The sequence below is a fragment of the Strigops habroptila genome, chromosome Z (assembly GCF_004027225.2).
Source record: "Strigops habroptila isolate Jane chromosome Z, bStrHab1.2.pri, whole genome shotgun sequence".
Taxonomy (NCBI): Eukaryota; Metazoa; Chordata; class Aves; order Psittaciformes; family Psittacidae; genus Strigops; species Strigops habroptila.
In genome coordinates this window covers 72989942-73005894 of record NC_044302.2, presented here as the reverse complement: position 1 = coordinate 73005894, position 15953 = coordinate 72989942, and the positions used below count along the sequence as shown (strand labels likewise).

Below are 15953 nucleotides of genomic sequence, written 5' to 3'. Positions count from 1 at the left end.
AGAAGAAATCTTCCAAGTAAGTTTGTTGTCCTTTCAAAATTGAAAGGAGGAGATGACTAAGAAGATGACAGGTTTTAAAAGTTATTGTAGTCCAGGGGCATGTTGTGCACTAGCATTCCTCTTAGCATCACTTTATGCTCCCATTTTGGGTGAGGTTTAGTTTTCTATCACTGACTTCCCTGCTTAGAAGGAGATCCACCCATATTCCCCAAGAGATGTTGAAATCCAGGCACAGTCAGCATTTTTTACTTCTTAAAATAAATTAGGAAGCACTGTTTTTTATCACACTAAACTATCTTAAAATACATCCTGCACATTGTGATGCATAGAGATTATACCTAAAACGTTTTGCTAGACATTTTCAGCATCTGTTCCCAGGTGTTTGTGTGGTATTTGTGTACATATTGTCCTTCATGTTTATGAAGAATTTTACAATTGATGCAGGCATGGCTCTCCTTACTCTCCTCCCTTCCTCTGAAATATAAATGAAAGTTTATTGTACTATCCACTAAATTGCTTGCATTAAATACATTTGTGCCATCATCTTCTTGGTCTATAGGATTTCATCCCATTACCTGGAGCAATTCCCAGTTAAGTTGTTTAGTGAATAGCCAGAGGCTGGGGTTTGGGAGGAGAAGGGGAAGAGTGGCTGCCTTAGAAGATTTAGAGAAAAGGTATTTTTGCCTCACATAGTAAGCCATAAACAAAAGTTGTTTAAAATAATTCAGATAGGGAAATTTATCTGTATCACATTGCATAATCTGGCCCTATTTTAGAGGGCCAAGGAAAACTTTGAAGACAGATCTAGAAAATCTGGGCTGAAGATTCAATGTAAAGTTTAGCACAGCAAGTAGTTAATTCCACAGTTCTGAATATACTTCATCCTGCTATTTTAAGTCTCTGCAACATAAAAGACCCATTTGCAGGTACAGTCTTGGAGAGCCAGCAACTTAAAACACCACAATAATGTCACTTGTTGTGTTGGGGGAGGTTAAAAGGAGGATTAAAAGCAGTCAGGCATGATACATTAAATGAATCCATGACTAATGGGGTGTGACAGCAAAGGGTTTTATTCTTTTCAACGGAATAGATCCCTAGGGCTGGAAGTATTACTCCACTGTGCCTTTATCACCTTGGAATTTTTATGGTTATTTTTGATGAATTCACATTTTTGTAAAGACTCTTTTGACATTATGCCAATTTTCACTTTTAATTAAAACCATAAATAACCTTAATTCTGCATTAAAAGGTTTATTGTTTCTTACTTATTATTACTGCCAGGAAATATTTCAAATACCAAAGTATGATGTTAGTTAGCAATTATAAGTTCATAAAGGTTCAGTAACTATGTTGTACCTTGTAAACATTGTACATTGCAAACTTTATCCATGCTTTAAGTGTCTGGCTTGATAGAAGCCACAATTTTTCTTTTCTTTTTGTGGTGGTTTGGCTTATTTCCTCTTCCATATATCAACATATCACAGGTGACCAATGCGCACAAATAAATCCTTATCAAACAGGGATGAGAAATAAGCAATTTTAAGTCTAGAATGTGCCCACAGAGAGTCAAGCAAGGAGTAAAAAGTGCCAGGACTGGCACATAAGGAATGGAAAATAAGCAAAGTGAAATAGTGAATAAAACGCAGCAAGGAAATCCCACAGAGTATTGCAATCTGGCACAATGAGAGAAGGGCGATAACACATTATTTCACTTTCAATGACAGTAATGTTACAGTGCAGTTTAATAGCTATATTCAGGTCCATTTATGTCAGTTTTAGCTGACGCATCACACACAAATTTTTCAGAATGCAAAGTCTTGATTGGCATTTACTTTACGTGCCTATAAAAGACAAGTGCCTGGGTAGCTGAGTTGCCCTCCTCAGATATGCACGACAGGGCTCACAGACCTCCTTTGGTAGTCCTGCCTGAGGGAAGCATGCACAGGAGCAAGGCAGCCAAAGTACTGCTTACTAAGGTGAAAATTAATGCTTAGTTACCTTGTCTCTGATACAGGAGTGGGCACGCATGAGTTTAAAAGAAATTCCTCAAGATTACTACAGTGCAGTTTCTCAGAGACTGACATGGAGGTCTCTGCTGCCATGTCCTGCCTCAACAAACCACTGAATCAAAATGTACTCTTTCAATTTGTAAAATGCAGCCTTAAAAACTGCCACTTAGTGCCTCCAATGCTGTACAGGCATTTTGCAACTTTCTATGAATGGTTGTGCATTTAATTTTAAAACTTCTGAACTATAACTTGTTTTACATAGGGCTGTGTCTCAAAGTTTTGTCTATCCCTAAACCAGTCCATGCATTTTTCCCTTTTATCAGGACCAATTTCCTTTAAAATGAAAGGTTCAATTTTTATCCTCAATGATCTAAACAATCTAATGAAAGATTGCCAGTGATTAATAGGAGATGTAATGAAAAATGCCTAGGAAAAGAAATCATTCCGTTAGGTCACAACTCAGCTCTTAAAAGATGTGCTTATACATAAACAACTGCTGACTCATGGACTTGACATCCACAGGGAACCAATGTTGTGAAATGTCTTGGTATTTGGAAGTGTCTGGCGTATGTAAATATAATTTACACCTTAATCTCAAATACTGCCCATGTGCCCTCAGAATCCACCCTACTTCTGAGACCAGCTATGTAAGCTGGATTTTGTATGACTACGTACTTACAGAGTGGCAGAACTTTAAAAACTTTAAAAAAAAAGTATGCTTTCAAAAATTATTTTTTATTTGCCTCATTATGTATGTTTAGTGATTAATTGTCACATCAGAAAATAAAAAGCATTAAAGCAGGCAGCCTCATTAAGTCAGTATCATTTATATAAAACCTATATCTACTATTCCCCGTTAACAGTTTTTCTAATCAACAGCCTGACATCAGCACTTGAAGATGCATTGAAACAGCTAATATTAGAACACTGACTTCTCCACACAAGCTTTACACCAGTCAACACAGTAAAAAATTTACCTTTTTCCTCACTTGTTGGTCTTTGGAAGAATGAGCTTTCACATGCTTTCTCAGGGAACTTGGATCTGTGTATCGTTTTGTACATCCTGGAATCTGACATGCATAAGGTTTCTAAGTCAAAAAGAAACAGGATAAAGCAGCTGTTATATCACAGATTATTTTAACTCCAGATAATTCTTTTTGAACCTTGGGATGCTGTAAATCACATTACTACAGAACACAAATGTTGTACATTACTATAAGCAGAATGTTCAGTAATTTATTAGAAAGGAAAAGGAGGAAAGTAAGGCTTATAAGAAAGACGAACCAAAGGAAAGCTTGCATTATGGCACCTGTCATTGTTACCTTTTTTTCAGTAATCAGTACAATAAATATTGCTAGTTATACTCACAATTCTTCCACCCTCAGAGCAATCTTTGACTTAATCAGAAATTACACTCTTTAGAGAATCAGGTAAAGAAAGTGCAGTAAAGGCCCAGAGAGACTGTTTAGGATTATAGAAGAATCTGCTTCAGAAAAGAAGAACAAGAAAAAGTGTTAGTTTACTACATTACAAAGAGAGCAAGCAAAAACCAAAGCAAGCACTGAAGACTGAAGTTTCAAAAATATTACATACAAAAATACAAATTTTAATGTGAAGCACAAGACAAACTCCTTTAGCTCACATTTTCTAGTAACATGTCATTTTAGAAAGATTCCAGTTCTGTAATACCTTTATATTTTTCTTAAAGCCCAACACATCTAACTCACCAAATAAATATAAATCTCTATAAGTACCTCCTTCTGCCTGTTCTAACAAGTCCATCTTTCCTGAAGACTTGTAGGTTCACAATACTTAGTATTAAATGAACTTCAGGTCCAACGGTTTGCTGAAATCAGCTATTTTGCAATTTAGACATTTATGTTTCACAAAGCATTTCCGTAAACACCTGTACAAATTATTAACTTACCAGCCCTACTATCGACTATTTGAAATGGATCATTTAAGTTTTGTGAATGCCATTTTATTCAAATGGCATTGTTTTCATTTTTTTTCTGGACTTCTGCCCTTTGGAAACTGCTTGTATCTGACAAAACATTATCTTTGTTATGAAACAAAAGGTTTTAAACAAATCTCAGCTGGGACTCAAATTCACAAGCAACAATTTGTTGGAAGGAAAATTTTTAGATTTACAAAATTATTCTTCCTCTCTTGACTTTTCTGGTACATGCCCTAGCTTCAAGTTTAACTGAGTTTTTGTCAGAGAATAGATGTTATTATTACAGATGGCTTCTGTGTCTTTTCATAGTAACTTTAGGTTTCCTAAAGACCATCTAAGTGGGAGAAATTTACTGCCTCTGTCTGAGGCAAAGCCTATGGAGCTGTGGCCTTTTTATCAACTAGTTTGGCCCATCTTCATCCACGCTTACATTACTGTGTCACTTCTGAAACACCTTAACCAGCCTCACCAGACACTTCTCCCTCCTATCTCTAAGGTTATGGGCTACCTACTGACACCAAGCTGGAGGAAAGGAGCATACTGTCTAATGTACGGGAGACTGCAATGTGACTTCTGCTTCCTTACAGTGTCCACGTGTGTCCGCTGGTGCTTGGCACGGTCGCTGGAGTTGCTGAATGCTTTCTGGCAGCCAGGGTGCTGACAAAGGTACGGCTTTTCACCCGTATGGCTCCTTAAGTGAATCTTGAGATTTTCTAGTCTGGAAAAGGCTTTCTTACAGCCCTCAAACTAGAAAAGAGAAAGAAAAAAACACACTCAGCAAACTGCAACAGCAAACACTGAGCAACAGGCTGAAAGGGCTTGCAGAGACCTCCAGCCTGCTATGGCTGGATGCCCCTCTAGAGCTGAGAAAGCTTGGCTTCTTAGTGTGGGTGTTGTTGCAGGGTTTGAACCATTTAGATCATAAGAATGTATTTATCCTCCCTGCACATGACTGAACGAGGAAACTATATCCCACTCCTACTTTACAGATGGGACATTGAGACCCAAAGAGACTGGTCAGCTCAGAGAGACGCGCTTCTCAGTCTATCCAGGAAACACAGCCCTAGCTGATTTTCCCAATAGCAGACAGAAAGCAAAATGGTCACTGTGAGGTTCCCAAGTCCTGTGCTAGCTACGCTTGCCTCAGGTCTGGGCTTGTAGGATATTAGCAACTGAGCTGCATCTGTCAGTACCAACTCAACCTACTGAGCAACAACAAAATCATGCAGAGAAATGTCAGTCTGCTCTACCTTGCTGATGGTGATTCAAGAAGTAAAATGATTTCTGAAATATTTCAAAAAATATATATCTTGGAAATAGAAATAGGGAAGAAAGAATATGAATTCTTTTGTATTTGTCATATCTTTGCCAATGTTTATATGAGCAGAAAACCAGTTCTTCATCTATCATGTTCCCATAATGTACTTTATCCTAAGGGAAACTAAAACCCACCAGTTCTATTTAAGACCAGCATTTTTATGTATATTTCATTTCAATTAGACTTCAATATTTATGAACATTAGTTAGAAGTATAGGCTTTTTTAATTCAATCAGTCAAGATCAGTTAATCTCATTAGTTTCAGTTGCTGCATATTCCACTGTGCAGCATCCAAAGCATGCACTGTATAACATGCTAGTTTGCAGTTGTTGTATATTTGCAAAAATAATAGTGCATTAACAAAGTTGTCAGATATTTCTAATGCTAATAAAAATTTCTCCACCATTTCTCTACCTATTCATTTTACTCACTGGAAAAGAAACGGACCATTTTTCACTAACGATTGAATAATACAAATAAATTTTCTAATATATTATTCAGTGTGTGTATGTCTACAAAAGCATGGGTAGGAAAGCACTGATAGAATTCTGATTAAAATTTTACTTTAATGCAAAACTGTAACACCCTCAAAAAAGAGAAAAAAACGGATACAAATCTTTCATCACTTAAATACCACAGTTTTTTAATTAATGCAAGAGAGAGTTACAATTTTGAAGAATAAAGTGTAATACACATATACCTATATGAATATATAAAATAGCAATATTAAAATTCAGCTTAAGAAATTAAGATTGAGAAAGGAGATGAATCACTCCCAACTATATCATAAGTGCAATTTTATCATTCACACACATCAAGTTCAGAAAATTTCTCAACCCACGAAGCATTTTTATTTATATCCCATCCCTTTAACCAAAGCAAACCTACAGTGCCTTTCAGATTAACCAGTTTTGATCACTGAATATTAATTTATGCTTGTACATATAGTGTTGCCTTTATGAAGGTTTAGTGCACAAGCAAAACATTGTTGCAAGTGTAAACATTTTTTACTTTTAGGAAACTATTATTAGGAAATATTCCAGGATACACAAATAAAAATTTAGATAGATATCTCTTAAAATTGCCTGGATATAAATACCACATTTTATTAGGAAAAAGTAAAGAGTGGAGAAAGCATAAAAAACATGAGAGCTGATGTAACAAATGGCCTTAGGAAAATAAAACCATTCAAGAGCAGCTATGCTAAAATAACAAAGAAACCTACTGATTAGCCCATCTTATGTGGACAAGTTGTTATTTCTTATGAAATTCATAAAAGAACAACCATCCATTCTAATGACAGTAACTAGGCTGTATGTAAGCATGGAATAAATTGCAGCATCTCTAGCAACCTTCAATTTTATAAGATAAAACTCAGCCCAGCTAAAAAGTTTGTATAGAAGGCCCTCCATTTTGTTTATTTCACAAGTTACCAAAAGTTGAAATTTCAAGCATGCAAACAAAATTAAATATGTATAAATAATTGTTTTCTGATTGTAAAATTAGTGTTGAATTTAACTGGTAAAAAATGTTTAACTAAACGGAACTGTTATCTTACAAATTTAAAAATTGTGATTTCTGAAGACTCCTGCACTGCTGATCATAATTTGGAAGCAGAGAAGATATTCTGAAGTTCTCTCTCCCCTCTACAGCCCTAAATTACTGTGTCATATTCACAAGGCTGTATGTAGTTGAGTATTGCAGAAAAGGTCATTCTAGCAAAACACAGAAACCGCAAGCCTGTATTATTAGAAAGACCATCATAACACAACAGTTAATGAATGTTTACATTAAAAGCCAGACTTTTTAAAGCCTTGGGAGTCTCTGATGCTTAAGACAAAATAAATGAAAAGCCATTATTTCCAAAAATGCAGAACATACATTCTTTCCTGATAACCAGATCTCAATGAAATATTCCAGACAAGACATGATTACATATGGGGGAAAAAAGTCAGATAGATGGTAGTTGAAATGCAATTCTCCATAGTTTCTAAGTTATTAACTGTGGTAAAAGAGGAGGATGCAACACCTTTATTACAAGTTGTCACTTAAGTACATGGCATGCATTTAGCAATCTGAAGTTTAACATTCCTAAACGTACTCCCGATTAAACCAGGTTTTTTGGAAGTATTACAAAGAATTAATTATGTAATGTTTTCCTAAACTGCGATACAGAAATTACAGTTACTGAGCTTTTATTTTTACAGTGGCATAAAAACTGAAACTGCAAAGTAGGTCATAAAGAAAATTTCCTCTCTCTACTTCCTAAACTTGGGAGTTTTTTTCAAAACATATTCATTAGAGCGTCCACATCCATATTTACTTTTCCTTTTTACAAGAATAATTGTCAAAAGCAAGAAACAACGTATTTACAGCGAAAGGTTAAGCATGTCAATAAAAAGCAAAAGTAGTATTTTAAAACACTCATGTTATCATGAGTGTGCTGTTCAGCTTTCTGTACTCAGAGACAGTGTTGAGTGTACCAGGCAATGGTCCTGTAAAATTGCAATATAATTACACAAATTTATATAAAATAATCTGTGCAGCATGTAAAGTCCTGTTGGATGCACCATGCACTTCTGGGCCCTATTGGGAATTAGATGACAACCTTCATTATGAAATGTATTTAGACCTTTACACTGTAAGAACAGCATGGTTCTCTGTCTATACTTTAATGTTAATAGATCTTCAGTGGTCAAGAGTTTAAGAAATTAGTCAGTTTTCACTGTAAAAGAAATTGCTCTGAATATCTCAGCTGATCACCAGGGTAACAAAGACTGAAGACCTTGCTCTGGCAAACATCTGTCAGAGATTTGATCCATTCACAGGAAAGTATCTAGTCTTTATTTTTAAAGTCAATGACAGACAGCCCAGCTTCCTCTTAATCCAACTATCCCCTAGTATTATCTGGTATTAAAAATCTTTACTTTTTCCTCTCTGAATTTGTTTTGCTTCAGCATCCAAATTTTGCATTTTCTTTTGTCTTTTTCTTCTATATTAATGTGATAAGTAACTTAAAAGATAATTTCTAGGTATTTTCTGTTATCAAGTCACTTAACTAAGTCCCAAATACTTTATACATATAAAAATTATTCACTTTTTCACTATAAACACTGCTTTCTCAGATCTACTTTGAAATTTCTTCTAACACCGAAACAAGTAAAATAAAATACTCACAGAAATATTGACACCTTGGCAGTATTTAATATTAAAGTGATGTTTAATCCAACATTATGTTACTGTCTTATTCTGATACTCTCACATTTATGCTTTTAATATCTTTTTTTTTCTTAATCAGTTATACACAGTGATTCTCAAATATTTTTCACCATCAGTGCATTTGGGGGAGGATAATCTTTTATTTTTTAAGTGAAGGATAAGCATTTCTCTAGTCTGTTGCCATTTGTGGAGAGATATTTACGGATATTATAATGAATACATTTCATTACATGTTCCCAGTCTGGTCTTTCTCTAAGGTTATGGGGACAGAGATGTCTCTCCTTTTTAAATTTGACTTCGCTAAACATCAACTTTCTATAACCATTAAATCGCAACAGCTAGCTTTCTGTGTACCAAGAGGTAGCCTGTGTCCATCCAAAGTCTTAATAACAGACTTGGATACTTTAGTGACAGAACCTTCCCTCCTCAACTTGAGGCTGTTTCCTCTTGTCCTATCACTTGCTACTTGGGAGAAGAGACCAACACCCACCTCGCTACATCCTTCTGTCAGGTACTTGTAGATCCCTCCACATAAGGTTCAAATATATCATATAATTTAAACATGAAAAGCCTTGGAGAAGCCTAATCATATCGTATACTCCTAAACACGGAACAGCAGGCATTTCACCAGTGGTATTTTACATTCCATTCCAAACTGATCCCCATCAGCACTGGGACAAAATCCAGCACAAGACTTTTGTAAACAGCATTATCTACCAATGATTCCACATTTGAACTACATTTAAGATCTATTCCTCAAAAAAAAATTAATAATACTAGACTATTTTAAAATATTCTGTTTATCATTTACAATTTAATACTTTTTTCAGTAAAATATAAATGCAGAAATATAGTCCTAGTTTTCTACTTTTTCCTTCTTCCATGCCAGACTGTAGAAGTAATGGCTTGATAATACATGCTCCTTCAAAGAACTGATATTTATGTGAGAAGAAAATGAAACAAGTGGGACTCTGCAAAGGCAAAGGACTCCAAGATGTTTCACGTACCCTTGTAAGTCTTCAGAAAGACAATGAAATAATTTGATATAGCATGTGCTGAAAGATCCAAACTGGTGTAAGTCTGCCTGCTTGAAGACAGTATAAAAAGTTGACTCTGTCTCATGTAGATGTACTACCTGGACATTGACCTGATCCCATTCACAACAGCCAGTCGCTGCCTGAGATTGCTTCATCAAGCTGCTTGACTTGCTTACTTTACTAAGCATAAGCTGAACATGAGCATGACAAAGAAAAGTTTTAAATCTTAGAGGTTGGAGAATGTTATCTAGATGAAAATATAAGCAATCTCTGAATTTTAGGGAATGTATATATGCAAATAGAGGAAAAGGTATTCGTATAAAATTCCAAGGAAAAAATAAATCAGAGTAGCATATACATAAGGCCTCAAAATAAAATCTTTGAATTGTCCAGTAGTCATGTAGCGTTTTGAAAAGGTTTACTAGCAGATAAAGGGTAAATTAATTATTTAACAATGTTTTATGTCTACCTGTCAATTGATTTTGAATGGTCTAGTATGCTGACCAGGTAGGTTCTTCTGTGTCAGTACCAAGGCAGGTGGTGTGACAAGGACAAAATATCTTTCCCCAGCTTTGTATTTATCACATGAACAGATGTAAATGCTGTTCTTTTTATATGGCTTTCAAACAAGAACAATGCATTTCAAACATTAATTAATAGTGTTTTTAAAAGCTTTTCCCTTCCTCAACAGCATTAGCAGGGTGCTGCTCTGCAAGAGATGTAAGGGCTTTCAAAAAATTGAGAGTAAGACCTCATACGAAAACCTTTCAAATAGCTTTTTATTCCCCCAGACTCTCCTGCCTGGCAATCTTGTGAACAACACATAATTAGTGTCAGACATCATTCAAACTGCTGACATCAGGTGCTCACCAACAAGGAGGCTGCATGCTACAGATGAGATTTAAAAGCCCAGGTTCATTTCATGTAAAATAAGTGCTCTGCTTTTAACCCTTAAAGTGTGTAAATGGGTAAAAATGTAGCTTTCAGAGCAGTACTTCATTATAGAGCAACAATTTCCATTTGAACAGAATACATTTTGAGACACTGTGACTGAACACTTTGGTAGATTCGTGGTGCTTATATAAGGCTGTATTTTCTTCAAAGCTATGCAAAGGCTGTGATTTATTTTCTGATTTTATAGTTAAGCTTATGAAATCAAACAATATATTGGAATTCTTTGCTCCAGTAAATAATGACAGACTATGCTTATGTCTTGCATATGATTATGGTAGATGCTTGTTTGCCCAACCATTCAATGAAAATTTGGTCCAAAGCTTGTTGAAGTCAGTAAGTAATTACTCTTTCTTTCTCCTCTTAAGAAAGCATGTTCCCTCCACTATAATATCCTCACTTCCAGTCTATCTGGTAGATTCCATTAAGATTTTACAATCCAGCATTGCATAAATATAAATGCAAACAAAAGATAATTACAGACAAAGCCTAAAGTAAATTGTTAATTTATCTTCTTTGTACTTCCTACATCAAGCTAACACGATTATTATTCTTAATAGATGTACAAGAGAGTTTGTATTATGAGTCAGATGTAAGACTTACAGAACTAGTCAGTGCTTATGACTATAAAGCTTTTGACTAAGGAGCACATAATGCTTTGTGTGTGTGTAACAATAGAACAAGATTAATAAACTATATCCTATCTGATTTCAGATTTCCAACACATACATCTCCTTGGGTATATTTCAAGTAAGAACAGCTACATACTGCTGCTGTAACTGAAAAATGCAATGAAATCAACAGAAAAAAAATTATGAACTAATGTAGAGCAAAAGCCACATTGGCTAACAGATGAGAAATTGAATTGGGCTACTTCAGAGGCAGACACACAAGAGAGGCTAGCCTCTGGCACTGTCTTTGAGCAAAATCTCACTTTACCAGTAACACTGTACACAGTGATTACTTGAGCTTATCAATAAAATTTAATTTTAATCTCCTTTCCAAAGAGATCAGTATTTATAGTGAACACTCTGGTGTTGATTCTAACAGGACAACCAGGAACAGTGGATTAAGGATGCTACCAAATTGCAGTAAAGATGGAAAACAGGTAAGGAACTGTTCCAAGCCACAATACTCTTTTATTGTGGGAGCTCTCTTTACAGATGGCTATTTTAATTTATGTGTTCTTGATAAATATAGCATGCTCATCCTTCTTTTCATTTCAATACTCTGGAGATCATACTTCTCACATTCTTGAAATCTGTACCACACTGTATACTCTTAATTTCTAGGTAACAACATGCTAAAACCACAAATACCTCAGCTGAAATGAAGCACAATATACTGAATGTTATTTATCCCCTGATATAATGGTGTCAAGAGATTCATTCACCACAGAAATGCCTCTTGTTTTCATTAGTTTTAGTAAGCATGGCCATTTCAGCCTTGGAAGTTATTTCTGTTGCTGTAGAGAAGGTAAATATTATGACAAGTCCCTTCAAAAGAAACTATTACTGAACACATCAGCTGCTACTGATTAAAAAAACATATGGTACAGAAACCATTAGAGGAAGAATGAACAATTTGGGAATTCTTTCACTGCTTCCTTCTGGAAGACCGTGCCCTTGATTTTTTTTTTCTGGTTTTTCTCCTTTCTTTCTCTTCCTCATTGGCTTTTCTAAAAGGTTGTCTCTGATCCTCTTTAAGTGAGGTCACCATCTGTATTCTTGCAGCTTTTGCTACTAGAAGTCAACATAGTTCTAAAATTGTTCACGGTTAAAGCAGCTACTATTATTGCTAAACTCCAGAGAAGTCATCTAGAACAGAATACTTCTAGGACACTTGCAAGAACTAAATAAACTTTCATCACGTAAAAAGTCCTGTTGATTCCTTCCTTCAGAAAAAAAAAAAAACAACAATGTGGGAACACTATCTTTCCCTCCAATACAAATTCAAACATGTAGCTACATCTCATTTCTGTATTCATCAGATATCTATAGGATCTCATGCCAGAAATATGCTATAAATTGAGACCATAAGCTTTCAAAGGTGGGGATAAGGGAGTGTAAACCACATTCTCACTAGAAGATTCTGTTGTTTTACAGCCTTTTGATCTGTGAATTTCACGCAGGACTACATTTTGATCTCTATTACCATCAGTGAAAAAAAAGAAACTAAAGATCAGGGAACACCTGAAATCATAGCCCAAGTGGGAAAAAAACATGAGAAATGGGAAAGAAACATAAGCTTAGAGGGTTCTTCCTCACCAAACTGTTCCAAATTCATGATTCATTCTATTTGCTATAAATAGAAATAGCATAGAAATATCTATACATAGAAATAGTAATATGCATTCTGTCCCATCCTATCCCATCCCATCCATAAATATGCAAAATGGGACTGAAAAAATCAAACATGCAAGCTGTTCTACAAATACTATTAAAGTATTTCTTCTTACAGTTATTTGAAAATACATCACTTTGCTATTTTTCATAGATAAAATGATATTAGAGACAGAAAAGCAATAATATGATCCTTTAGACTACTGCATTGGTAAACTCTCACACTTACTATACATAGCTCACTGCTTACACTGTAAAACTTCTGGCACAGCTTTTTACAGACACAGAAGCATACTTTTGATTTCAAGAACCAAAAGCTCTTGATTCTCCCTTATGCAACAATCACCTCATCAAGGGACAGAATTTTTTGCAAATTTCATATAACAGAATTTATTTGACATGTTTCCATCAGGGAGGTAATGTTTCTTGAATGTCTCTTCTTGAGTTAATGAGAAGCTCAAGCCACTCAATCCACAGTGTATTTGTGGTCCGCTCAGTTCACAATGTAGAAAAGGCTGTTTCTGTTACACTCTGGCAGAATCAAGTTATAATCAAAAAAACTAGAAAAACCTCTTGGATAATAGTTATTTCTATTTTTTCCTGTATATTATTAACCATTTATAAAAGCACATCTGTGAACCAACTAATCTCACTTAACTGCTAAAGAAACAATAAGAAAATTGTAATCATGACACAAGTCTATGAAAAACGTAAGGCTAAAAATAGGATTTTTAAAATTTTAAATTCTGTATTTTGACAAAAAGGATGTATTTTCTTCTCTATTTAAAGGAAATACATTATCATAGCATTAAGGCCAAAGAACAGGCTTCCCAACCTTCCTCAGATAGTTTCTTCAGAAGGATGAGGGGAACTTGATAACATACATCCTTTTCATCAGATGAAAGTCCTCTGCTTTTGTTAAAGGATTTAATTCATTTTCTTCATTAAGTAATTCAGGTGTTTCACTATAAAATAGAAACAGGAATTTAGCTGCAATATCAGATCCATAATGCTGTTTTAAGAAAAAGTCTATCACTATGTATTTGTAACATTTCATTTCATAGACTACAGAAATACACAGAACTGTACTTTTGCACAGTTAAAGCAAGGGGGCTGGGAAAAAAAGCTTTCCTTTAAAATGATCTCTTCACACATACTTTCTTTTTTTCCCCAAAGGATTGATTGCTTAATCATAAAACAGAAGAAATTACACCTATATTGTCAAAAGTACTCTTTAAATTGAGCATGGTATGTAACCAACTCCAGCATAGCAACTTCAGATGTCTAATTAAATGAAATGTATAGTTCCTTTTTTTCAATGTACTTACCATTTTCCTTTTAAGTAACATTTTGAATGTTATTACATACAATAAATCTCTCCAACGTCTGTTGGAAGAGAAAAGAGGGAGAATATTACTCTTGCTCTACACAAAGGACCTGAGGCCAAACTTATAGTGGAATGGGTATGGTCATACATGGGAATGAACATATATAATTAAGCTGAGCAGCCTTACCTCTTTTATAATAAATGTGCAGTGGTGACCAAAATATTATAGGGCTTGTGGTCCTAAGATACATCTCCTTTTAAATAAATTATTCCAAAGTTTTATTCCTTGCACTGCCTTTTAGTAGATTGGGGTTTTTTGGAACATAATCTGTGCATCTTTGTATCTATGGGTATCCACTATATTTGGATATTTGACTGTAAGGATTACTTGGCTATCCTCTAACTGTGTTATTAACTTTGAATTTCCGTCTGTTTGGTGAATAGACATGACACATACTACATTTTTCCACCTCTGATTCATAATACTCTCTCTCTACCATGATAATGCCATAAGAAATTTTAATCCTGAAAATTGTACATAAAAAGCAAACAAGCGTATTTTATCTTGTAATATTTCTAACTATTTGGAGACATATAAAGCATACAAAAGTTAGACTCCTGGCCATATTCATCAGTAAATATTCAGCATTTTCTAACACTTCAAGTGATTCATTTAGGTTTACAGTTGTATCACGTTCACTTAAATGGTCTGAGGCATCCAGAATACTCTGTAGTATTTAAAATCCACCCTACCTACCCCAAAAATATGTAACTACTGACTGAAAAAAGATCATATTATAATGTTCATTTTATGAATTTCAGAACTTTTAAAAACTACTCCATTAAAATTAGACCATTTTCAAAACAAATATGAGAAAATAAACACACTATTTTAAAGTCTGATTAACTGATGCTTTATTAAAAAATGTTCAGATTAGTGTCTGCATGGCTAGTGAAAAAATATGAAACAGAAAACCCCCCAAAGTTACTATTCAGCAAAAATGTGAGCATATGAAAACTGAGCAAATGTGAATTTTTAATCAACCTGAACTGTATTACTGCCAGCTCATACTATAACAGGTATGTCATAATAACCAGGTCCCAATTCTGCATTCCTTGAATATGCACCACTTCCACGGACGTCAGTGAAAAGAAAAAAAAAAAACCAACCAAAAAACAAACCTCTAAAGGAAGGATTAAGCACTGTGTCTTATGAAGGAAGAACGTAAATTAGAAATTCTTTTCAAATCTGGAGTATTCATCCTTTTATCTTCCACCCTGCTGGGAAGTGTAATAAGAATAAAGGCAGAAAGAAGCTTTTTTGCTTCATTTGATTTGTTCAGCTGAAAACATGCTTTTGACTATCTGCAACTATATCTCAAAATTCATGACAACTCAGACAATTCTCCCACATGCTATAAGCCTGTGAGTTAAACAGAGAACTGGGAAACCTTACAGAAACCCACCTGGTGAGCGAGCTCTCCAGATTCAAAAAGGCAAGAAGGAGTGGATATGAATGGATGTGAAGCAAACAAGCTGTGACTGTGAGAAGATGGTGACAAGACTTTAGGTGCTGGCAATACAATTCTTCAGTGCAGTGTGGCCTCAAAAAGAAAATAAGTTTTAAAATGACCAACAGAACTGACTGATGGGCATTAGTCAATTAGGGATCATAAAACTAACGGAAGAAGCCATACGCTGGACAAGGTAAAGTCTTAGTTAACGTTTACTATTTCTTTGCAGTAGACTTAAGTGAAATATAATTATTATGCTTTTGACTTTAACATGAAATT

The 15953-nt window shown here is 34.8% G+C and overlaps 1 protein-coding gene across 2 annotated transcripts in view; it reads right to left on the bottom strand.

Moving 5' to 3' along the window:
- Positions 1-15953, bottom strand: part of GLIS3 (GLIS family zinc finger 3) — a 114982-nt gene that overhangs the window by 40145 nt on the left and 58884 nt on the right. For both annotated transcript variants that reach the window (XM_030470358.1, XM_030470359.1), the window contains exons 3-4: positions 4552-4713; positions 2987-3097 (exon numbers count right to left, since the gene is read on the bottom strand). In XM_030470358.1, the coding sequence (XP_030326218.1) occupies positions 2987-3097; positions 4552-4713 (273 nt within the window). The remainder of the gene's footprint in view (positions 1-2986; positions 3098-4551; positions 4714-15953) is intronic.